This window comes from Pediculus humanus, genomic scaffold, assembly GCF_000006295.1.
Source record: "Pediculus humanus corporis 1103172107544 genomic scaffold, whole genome shotgun sequence".
NCBI lineage: Eukaryota > Metazoa > Arthropoda > Insecta > Psocodea > Pediculidae > Pediculus > Pediculus humanus.
In genome coordinates, this window is record NW_002987159.1 from 27,869 (window position 1) to 37,677 (window position 9,809).

Consider the following 9,809-nt stretch of genomic DNA (forward strand, 5'->3'; position numbering starts at 1 on the left):
AAAAAAAAAAAAAATGGCAACTCCATTATTATTATTAGGTTTAATAAATTAATTTTTAAGGTTCAGGATATCATTTAAAAATAAATGTGTGCCAATTTTATATTATTATTATTATTATTATTATTAAATTTGCTTATTATTATTATTATGTTAATTAAGAAAGGAAAATGAGTATTGCCTAATTAATAAAAAAAAAAAATATATATTAAATAATTATTTTATTTGATATTTAAGAGAGACAAAATGGCCGAATTCAATCCAAAAAAAAAAAAAAAAAATCGTTATTAAAATGTTATTATATAATTTTTTTTTTATTATTATTAATAATAATTTATTAAATTTTATCGGTGTAAAATATTATTTTTGTTTTGTTTTACATAAATATTAACTTAAAAAAAAATAATTTGAATGCTTTTTTTTTTTTTTAAATAAAACAAAAATGTAAGCGAGAAGAAATTATAACGCACCGATTTTGTTTTTATTATTATCATTATTATTATTATTTTTCTAATCAATTAATGCGTTAAATTAATAATCGATAAAGAAGCTTGAATTAAGTTTTTTTTTAAATTAATAATAATAATAATAAATGATTGTATTAATATTTTGTTGTCGATTGCGCTGGTTTGTTTTTTTTTTTTTTTTTTTTACCGGTGCCTTCATTGTAATGATAATAATAATAATTTTTTTTTTTTTTTAATCTCATACGATTAATATTGAAAAATTTAACAAAAGAAATTTTCTTTTTTTTTTTTTTTGTACTTTGCATTTGAATAAAAATAATTAATTCTTAATTTATTTTATTTTTTTTGTTTTATTATTATTATTATCTTTGTAATTGTATTCTATTACGAAATGTTGATTTTGTAACAAATTTTTGTAGCATTTCCATAATGCAAAAAAATTTTTTAAAAGGTTCTTACGGTTTAATAATTAAATTAGGATTATGGTGGACATTTTCTAAATGAAAACAATTACCTTTAAAAAATACTTTTTATTCTTCAAATTATCAAAATCAATATTTTCTGTACAAATACATATATATATATGGGGGGGTATATTTGATGATAATAAGTTTTGTTTTTTTTTTGTTTTCTTTTACGTCGATTTGGGAATGCACTTTATTATTATTATTATCAACAATTTAGTTCTTATATAAGTAAATAATAAATTTTTTACCCTTTCCTCCCCACCCCCCTCCCCGATACAATAAAAAAAAAATTTCATGTTAATTTCCTTTGTAGTCATATTATATATATAGTGAATTAAGCTTTTCCTCCGAAACCCCCCATTAAATTGCTTAATCCTCCGGCGGCACCTTGTTGTAACTGTCTCATCATCGATTGTAATCCATTCATTCCACCCATTTGTTGTAAAACTCTCGGATCCATCATTCTTGCCATTTGTTGATTTAATTTTGTCATCTGAGCTTGATTAACGTTTTTAGCCATGTCGCCACCTTTAAATAATCCTTTGATTCCACCCATTTTTTTAACTACCGCAGCAAATTTTGTATACTGAGATATCAAATCTTTGACTTCTTTTTCTGTTACTCCCGCACCTTGAGCCACTCGTACGATTCGACTACTTTGTTTCGTAAATAATTTGGCACCATCTCTGTTATCTAATTCTGAAAATATTTATATATAAAAATATTTACATAAGTTAATAAGTATACCAAAATGTTTTTAAATATTATATAATTTTACCTCCATCGTTCATACTGTCCATAATTGTCATAACTCGTTTCAATCTAGCCATTGATTCCTGTTCGCTTCCTTTTGATAAAAAATCCTGACTAAATCCAGGAATCATACCCTGATAAATTGAAAATTTATCAATTTTAATTAATTATTAATTTCAATGAAAATAAAAACAATGAAAAAAACCAATCAAAACTTTACCATTATTTGGGAAAATGGACCCATTTTCATAATATTTTGAAATTGCTCATACATATCTCGTAATGTGAATTGCCCATGTTTAATTTTTTCTATTAATTCTTCATTGTCATCTAACTTGAGTTCGTTAACTTTATCGATAAGTCCTTCTATGTCACCCATTCCCAAGAGTTTACTAATAAAAGGTTTCGTTTTAAATGATTCAAAATCATCTATGTGTTCTCCAGTACCAATAAAAATAATTGGACTATTTGTTGCAGCTACAGCACTAAGAGCACCACCACCCTTTGCATGTCCATCCAATTTAGTTATAATGACAGACCCTACATTTACTTTTTCTTTAAATGCCCTAGCTTGAGATTCACAAGCTTGACCAATTGTAGCATCCATAACGAAGATAATATTGTCTGGTTTCTGTGAAAAAAAAAAAAAAAAATTGTATGCACATTCATGGAAATATATAATACATAAACTTTTGGCTTAGACATATATGTATATAATTAAACTTTACTAACAATTGCATTAGACACTTGCAACATTTCTTCAAATAATGATTCTTCTTGCTTGTGCCTACCACTGGTATCTACTATAATAATTTCAAATCCTTCTTTTTTAAACATTTCTACGCCATCCTGTGCGATAACGACAGGATCAACTTCAGTGTAACTACCATAAAAAGGTATTCTAGCTTTTGTGGCATTTTGTTTTAACTGATCATAAGCACCAGCTCGAAATGTGTCAGCACAAACTAAACAAGCTTTCCAATTTTTTTTTAAATAATGATATGCTAGTTTTGTGCAAGTAGTTGTTTTTCCTGAACCTTGAAGACCGACAAACATAATTATATTCGGTTTTCCTTTTACTGGCTGATGAGATTTAACACCAGGATCGACAAGCTTAACTAATTCTTTAAATACAGCACTTTGAATCATTCTTCTTTTGTTTAAACCTCCTGCCATTTCATCAAAATCAATTACAGCTCTAACATTTTCTCTAAGTTTTTTTACTAAGCGAATATTTACATCTGCTTCCAATAAGGCTGTGCAGATATCTTTTAACATAGAATTCAAAACCTAAAAAAAAAAAAAAAAATTAAAACATGAAACAACAAGTATTAATTTTTAATAAAGGTACAAATAATTATGAGAAAATAAAAATTTTTATAATTAATGAAAGGTTATTTTGATAAAAAGGTGCAAGTCAATTAGTTAAAACAAACATATGAATCTACTTGCATCTTCATTTATAACCGTTGCCTTGCTAAGCGAATGCAAGGCAGACGTAATTTTCCGTCCAAGATCCGCTAAAACCATTTTGTGAGTTTATTTTTTAATTTCCAGGCAATTAAAAATTATTATCAGATAATAAATTTATATTTCTACTTTGCCACACATCATTAATGCGACATTTTATGTCTTCTGCCACTTTAATCGAAACATTTTAAAACCCCGTGATTTTATATTAAAAGAAGGCGGTTGATAAAAACCGTTCGATATTTGATCTAAAGGATCCGCAGATTCCTTAAGGAATTTAATCTTGGACTTTTTTTTTTTTTTTTTTTTCATAATTTTTAAAGTCGATAAATATTTTTGTATTATTTATATTTATTATTAACAATAACTTCATTTAAAATGGCAGAACGAATGGGTAGTTTTAAGTTTGGATTTTTTTTTAAAAAAAATTTTTCATAAGAAAAAGTAACAAAAAGTTAATTTTTATTTTTATATTTTATTTTTTTTCATTCAGAGAATCCTAGTTTATCAGAATCAGTTGAAGAATTAAGAATAAAATTAGAAGCTATGAAAAAAATAATTGAATGTAACGAATTTGAAGAAAAAAAAGAAAGAACCAAACGAAGGAGCGGTACATGTAAAGAATCAATTATCGATGGAAGTTTTTTAAGTTTTGTTTTTGTTGTTGTTCTTATTTTAATTATTTGTGTTAGCATTTATGCTTTTTCTAATCTTTATTATGCCGTTTTAAAAAAATATCCTGGTAAAAAACACACCGAACTTTAACTATAATCTTTTTTTTTTTTTTTACTCAAACAAATTTAACATTGATCACATATAAACTCATGAAAAAAAAAAAAAAAAAAAAAAAATGTTATAAATATTACTTTCTTTTGTATTTAATATATATTTATATGTAAAATCATTTACAAATTTTCAATTTTTTATTTATTAATTGTTTATGTTACAAAAAAAAAAAAAATTTGATTTGATCTTTTTCAATATTTTCAAAAGATAGACTTCCTTTCTTATTAAAATCTTTGTTTGGAACCTAAAAATCAAATAAAATTTAACAAACAAACAATTAAATACACTTTATAACAACAACAATAATAAAACTTAACTGAAAAAAAAAATAAAAATTTTAATTATATTTACTTTCAAATGAAAATTTAAATTTTTCATTATTTGAATTCATAAATGATTTTCTTGGGATTTCAATTTCGTCTGAATTTATAAAATCATTATGTTTACTAGTTCTTGTTAGTGTACCAAACATATTTTCATAAATTATTGTTTTCGAATTGATTCTGTAAATCTAATAAGGATTATTTAAATATCATATCATCAACATAAAAAATAAACGGTTACATACAATCAAATGATATATTATTTATATTTATACAAAAATGGACTCTCATTCGAACAAACCTCGTTCAATTCTTGTTTTAATTTATCCCTTTTCGACGTGATTTTTTCTATTTGATTGTGTATATTTTGACATTCTTTTTCCGTTTTAGCCAATTCCATTTTTAATTGTTTCAATAATTCTTGATATTTCGATTGTACTTCTTCGCTCGTTATTTCCAATTCCGATATGGATCTTTTAGTTTCTTCTAATTTCTCTTGCGTTATTTCAAATTTGGCATATTTCGAATTTATTTTTCCCTCTAATTTTTTCAATTTTTCCTAACGGTGAAGTCATAATTAAAATAATAAAATTTTTTTAAAACAAATATATTCTTCAAAATAATTTATAAATCAACCTCTGGCGCTATAAATGCATCCACAACGGCAGCCGTTATACTTCCTTCGGGAAAAATTATCTGTCGAAAAAAAAAAAAATGGCGTTCAAATTATCTATCACAACTCGTTTAAAATGTTTTTTTTTATTTATTAATTTATTAATTATTATGATCGATTTGATAAATATATTTATATTAAAAATATTAACTTACGGTTTCCCGAAGTTCTTCTCTTTTCCCATCAAACTGAAACAATTTAAATTGAAAAAATTGATAAATTTTTTTTTTTTTTTTTAACTAATTATCATTATCATTTTATTAATTATAAAAACCTTACCACTGATAATAATAATAAAGCAATAACAATGGCAATTGATACTAAAATCCAAAGGCAAATTGATAAATTCGCATCTTGTACGATTATACTCATATTTGATAAAAACATTAATTTAACATGTAAATCTAAATATATAAGAGCACGAATAATTTTTTAGTTCGAATAAAATTTTTTTTTTTTTTTTTTTTTTTTAAAGAAGACGAAGAAGAAAAAAAAAAAAAAAAAAAAATTAAATAAATAAAATATTGTGATTTTTTATAAAAATTTTTTTTTTCTCTCTAAATTACCGACATTTTTAATGTTGTTAAAATCTTAAAATCGATTTTAAATTTAAATTAAAGAATTTAAGAATTAAAAAAAAAAATTAAAGTTTTTGATAAAGTTTAAATTTTCACATTCGACCGTTAAAAATTCACATTCACGATTCACATTCACGAACGGTTAACGGTTTTGGACAACAACAAAAAAAACAAAATTTTTAATCGGTAATAATTTTATAAAATATTTATTATTTTACACAATTTTTTCTTTTTTTTTTTTTTACTCACTTTTTTTGTAATATTATTATTATTATTATTATTGATAAATCTCAATTGAAATCGTTACAAAATTCTTTTTCAAAAACATCATTTGATATTTTTTTCTTTTTCATTTTTTTTATCAGTGCCAAATCTTTTGCAAGTGACGCCATTTCTTCTTCGTCAATTTTCAATTTCTTTTTTTTCTTCTTACCATTTTCTTCTGCTTTCTTTTTTAAATAGTCTTTTTTTAATTTTTTATCAAGTTTTTTCTTTTTGCTTTGTTCCCAAGGAATCGTGTTACCGTGACGTTTTTTACCCTTTTTACTCGGCCAAATATTTGTTTCTAAATAAATTTGTAAATTTTTTTGCCTTTCTACCTCTTTCACTTTATTGTCGTAAGTTATGCTATTGAAGTCTATATCCATGGGTGAAAAATTTTCTATTTCGACATTTTTCACTTCAGGCATTTTGGGCATTTTTAACAAACCGAATCCTGTAGCTAATTTTCCAAATTCTAAATCTTTTATTCTAAATATTAATGAGCATTCATGTTTGGCATAAGACTGTATAAAAGAAACAAATGCTCTGTTTGCCTTATCAAAATTATTCCTATCTTTCAATTGAAGGTTTCTCATTATTTTAAGAACGTCAGGAATGTTCCAATCGACAATTTTTTTAAATAATTTAACATTCTGATTTTTTTCTATAAAATCAATATATAAATCTTCTGAAGGTAAAAGCATCAACAATGAAGAACCTGTTAATCCATTTCTTGCAGTCCTCCCTACTCTGTGCACAAATGAGGCTGGTTTTGTCGGAGGATCAAATTGAATAACCCAATCGACTTCCGGAATATCAATTCCTCTGGCCATTACATCGGTGCACAAAAGTAAACCAGACTCCAGGCTTCTAAATTTGTCCAAAACTTTTAATCTCTTTTTACCCATTTTCCCATGTAATGATGATATATTTACATCTTGAAACACTTCCTTAAGAACAATATAGAACCACTCAACACAAGCACAAGTTGAAAAAAAAAAAAAATATTTTTTGTCTTTTCCTTGGTTATTAATAAAACCGATTAATGTCCCTAATTTTGTATTTCCTTCAGAAACTAAATAATAATTAGACAGAGAAACTGGAGTTGATATTTGTGTATTTACTTTTTCTTTAACACATACAACTACTGGATTTCTTAAACCTGCCCTTGCCAATTTTTCAACTTCTTTAGTTTGAGTCGCTGAAAATAAACCAGTTCTTCTTTGTTTTGGCAACAAGAGTAGGATATTATTTAAGGTTTTTTCAAAACCTAAATCAAGCAATCTGTCAGCCTCATCCAAAATTAAAATTTCCTAAAACAAATTTTAACTTAAATTGCATCGAGTAATAATTACAACAAATAATACTAATACAAGCACTAATAAGCACTTACAAGAGATTTGACACCACCCAACAAATTACAATTTTGTCTAACAAGCAAATCTTCAAATCTACCAGGAGTAGCAACAATTATATTACCACCCTTTTCCTTGTAATTTTTAACATCATTTTCAACTGTGTCACCACCAACTAAAAGTAAACCTTTTAACTGACAATGCTCTAAAAATTTTTGAAGGACATCAAATATTTGTATGGCTAATTCTCTTGTAGGAGAAATAATGACAGCTCCAACTTCATTTATTTTCCACCTTTCAGGTCTTGATATTAATATTTCTATTGCTGGTATTAAAAAAGCTAATGTTTTACCACTACCTGTGACAGCTTCCACTGCAACGTCTTTGTGATTTTGTAAAAGAGGAATGGTTGCAGCCTACATAAGAATAACATTTTAAATTATTAATGTATAAACTTATAACGTATGTACTTAATTTGTAACTTTTTTACACGTATAGGTTAAAATTTAAAAATTTATTTTTACTATACCTGAACGGGAGTCATAAAATCAAAACCTAAAGAATTAATTGTTTTTCTCACGGACTGACTGAGAGGAATTTCCAAATCTTCCCATCTTCGACTGTTACCCATTTCAAAAATTGTAGAAAAAAAAATTCTTATTAAAATTGTTGCGTTAATTTAACATTCGTGTTAAGCACGTTGATCGTGTCATTAGAATAATTATTTTATTATTAAAAGTTAGACTTAAAAAAACATTTTAAAGTACAGGTAAGAATTAAATCAAATATTAAAATGCCGAAGAAAAAAACAGGGCAGCGTAAAAAAGCGGAAAAGCAAAAAATACGTCAAAAAGAAATTAGATCTAAAAAGGAAAATTTAGATTTGGTAAAATTTCCATGTAATTCTGTAATGGTAAGTTTTTTTGTAATAAACATAAAAACCATTAGTATTATTATTATGTTACATTATCATTATGAAGCAGTAACTTATTTTTTATGTAATTTATTAAAACCAATTTAAACTTTTATGTTCAATCATTTTTAGTATTCTAATTTCATATAATTTCTCAACAGGAATGTGATAAATGTGAAAGAAAGCAAAAAAATCGAGCATTTTGTTATTTTTGTCAAAGTCTTCAAAGACTTCCTACCTGTGCTCAATGTGGGAAAGTCAAATGCATGCTAAAAACAGGGGATTGTGTTGTACGCCATGCTGGCGTGTTTACTACGGGTTTAGGAATGGTGGTAAGTAAAGAGGTGATATTTAAACAATTTTTATTTGTGCTGTTTTTAAAAAAAATGTTTTTGCGATTGTGAATTTTAGGGTGCGATTTGTGATTTTTGTGAAAGTTGGGTTTGTCATGGAAGACGTTGTCTAACAGTTCACGCCTGTAGTTGTCCTTTACAAGATGCAATTTGTGTTGAATGTGAGAGAGGTGTATGGGATCATGGTGGTAGAATTTTTAAGTGTTCATTTTGTGCATCTTTTCTTTGCGAAGATGATCAGTTTGAACATCAAGCATCTTGTCAAGTTTTAGAATCGGAAAATTATAAGTGCCAATCATGTAATAAACTTGGTCAATATTCCTGTCTAAAATGTAAAATTTGCTTTTGTGAAGATCATATTAGACGAAAAGGTTTTAAATATGAAAAAAATAAACCTCTTCCTTGTCCAAAATGTGGATTTGAAACTGCTCAAACTAAAGATCTTAGTGTTTCTAGTAAGTTTAATATAAAACTATTATGTGAATTTTAATAAATTGATATCATAAAAAAATATTTAATTTAAAATTCTTATCATTACAGCAAGAACTCATAAATTTGGAAGACAGAAACAAGCTTATTCCGATGATGATGATGGTGATGATCCTGATTATGACTTTAACAATTCGTCTAACTACTATTTGAATTATGGAGTAAATGATAATGATGTAACAGATTCTGACAATGATAACAGCGGTGATGAAGATGACGACGACGACGACGACGAAGAAGATGAAGATGATGATGATGATGATGAAGAGGAAGATGATGATGATGATGATGCTTGTGATAATGTTCATATTAACCATAAAAGTGATTGTGATGAAAATAAGGATAAAAAAATTTAATAGAAAAATAAATAATGATTACAATTTACATCATCATTTAGGTACCAAAATTCATCCTTTTTATTTTTGTATTATTAAAATGAATTGATTTTGTAAATCCGAATTTAATTATTAAATTATATTTAATTATACAACTGAATTATTGCCTTAATTTTGTTTTTTTTTTTTTTTTTCCTTTTTTGATAATATCATTTACGAACGAAAATCTTTTAATATTTTTCTCATTCAGTTTAGGAAAGGATTTTTTAAAAAAAATAAAGTCGTTAAATAATTTTATATATATTTATAATTACTAAATCATTTTTCATGACGATATATAATAGCGCTTTAAGAATTTTTTATTACAATTTTTTTGTATTTATTTTATGTCCTAAAAATTAACATATAACAACGTTTTGCATCAAAACTTTCGATTTTTTTCAATATATCCACAAAAAAAAAAAAAAAAAAAAAACCTCTTCTCTTTTATACGCAATACATATTTTTTTTACATTGTTCCCAATTGGCGTTTTCAAGAATCTTTCCACCGTCCCGCAAAAATTTTCATGAATTCGTAATTTTTTATACC

At 25.4% G+C, this 9,809-nt stretch overlaps 4 protein-coding genes across 4 annotated transcripts; 1 reads left to right on the plus strand and 3 right to left on the minus strand.

Annotated features, from left to right (window-relative positions):
* Positions 1 to 1,265: 1,265 nt before the first annotated feature.
* On the minus strand, positions 1,266 to 3,214 carry Phum_PHUM194960 (Signal recognition particle 54 kDa protein, putative; the record flags this gene model as incomplete). The annotated part of the gene is made up of 5 exons (XM_002425332.1): positions 1,266 to 1,630; positions 1,710 to 1,818; positions 1,905 to 2,315; positions 2,417 to 2,974; positions 3,152 to 3,214. 5 exons carry the CDS (start codon positions 3,212 to 3,214, stop codon positions 1,266 to 1,268), a joined length of 1,506 nt encoding a protein of 501 aa, XP_002425377.1.
* Positions 3,215 to 4,327: 1,113 nt separating this feature from the next.
* Phum_PHUM194970 (uncharacterized protein) lies at positions 4,328 to 5,308 on the minus strand (the record flags this gene model as incomplete). Its single annotated transcript, XM_002425333.1, has 3 exons — positions 4,328 to 4,360; positions 4,565 to 4,822; positions 5,216 to 5,308. 3 exons carry the CDS (start codon positions 5,306 to 5,308, stop codon positions 4,328 to 4,330), a joined length of 384 nt encoding a protein of 127 aa, XP_002425378.1.
* A 496-nt stretch (positions 5,309 to 5,804) lies between these two features.
* Positions 5,805 to 7,761, minus strand: Phum_PHUM194980 (DEAD box ATP-dependent RNA helicase, putative; the record flags this gene model as incomplete). The annotated part of the gene is made up of 3 exons (XM_002425334.1): positions 5,805 to 7,088; positions 7,169 to 7,546; positions 7,660 to 7,761. 3 exons carry the CDS (start codon positions 7,759 to 7,761, stop codon positions 5,805 to 5,807), a joined length of 1,764 nt encoding a protein of 587 aa, XP_002425379.1.
* A 162-nt stretch (positions 7,762 to 7,923) lies between these two features.
* Phum_PHUM194990 (uncharacterized protein) lies at positions 7,924 to 9,241 on the plus strand (the record flags this gene model as incomplete). Its single annotated transcript, XM_002425335.1, has 4 exons — positions 7,924 to 8,043; positions 8,205 to 8,375; positions 8,455 to 8,851; positions 8,937 to 9,241. The coding sequence occupies 4 exons, from the start codon at positions 7,924 to 7,926 to the stop codon at positions 9,239 to 9,241; spliced, it is 993 nt and encodes a 330-aa protein (XP_002425380.1).
* Between the last annotated feature and the right edge of the window lie 568 nt (positions 9,242 to 9,809).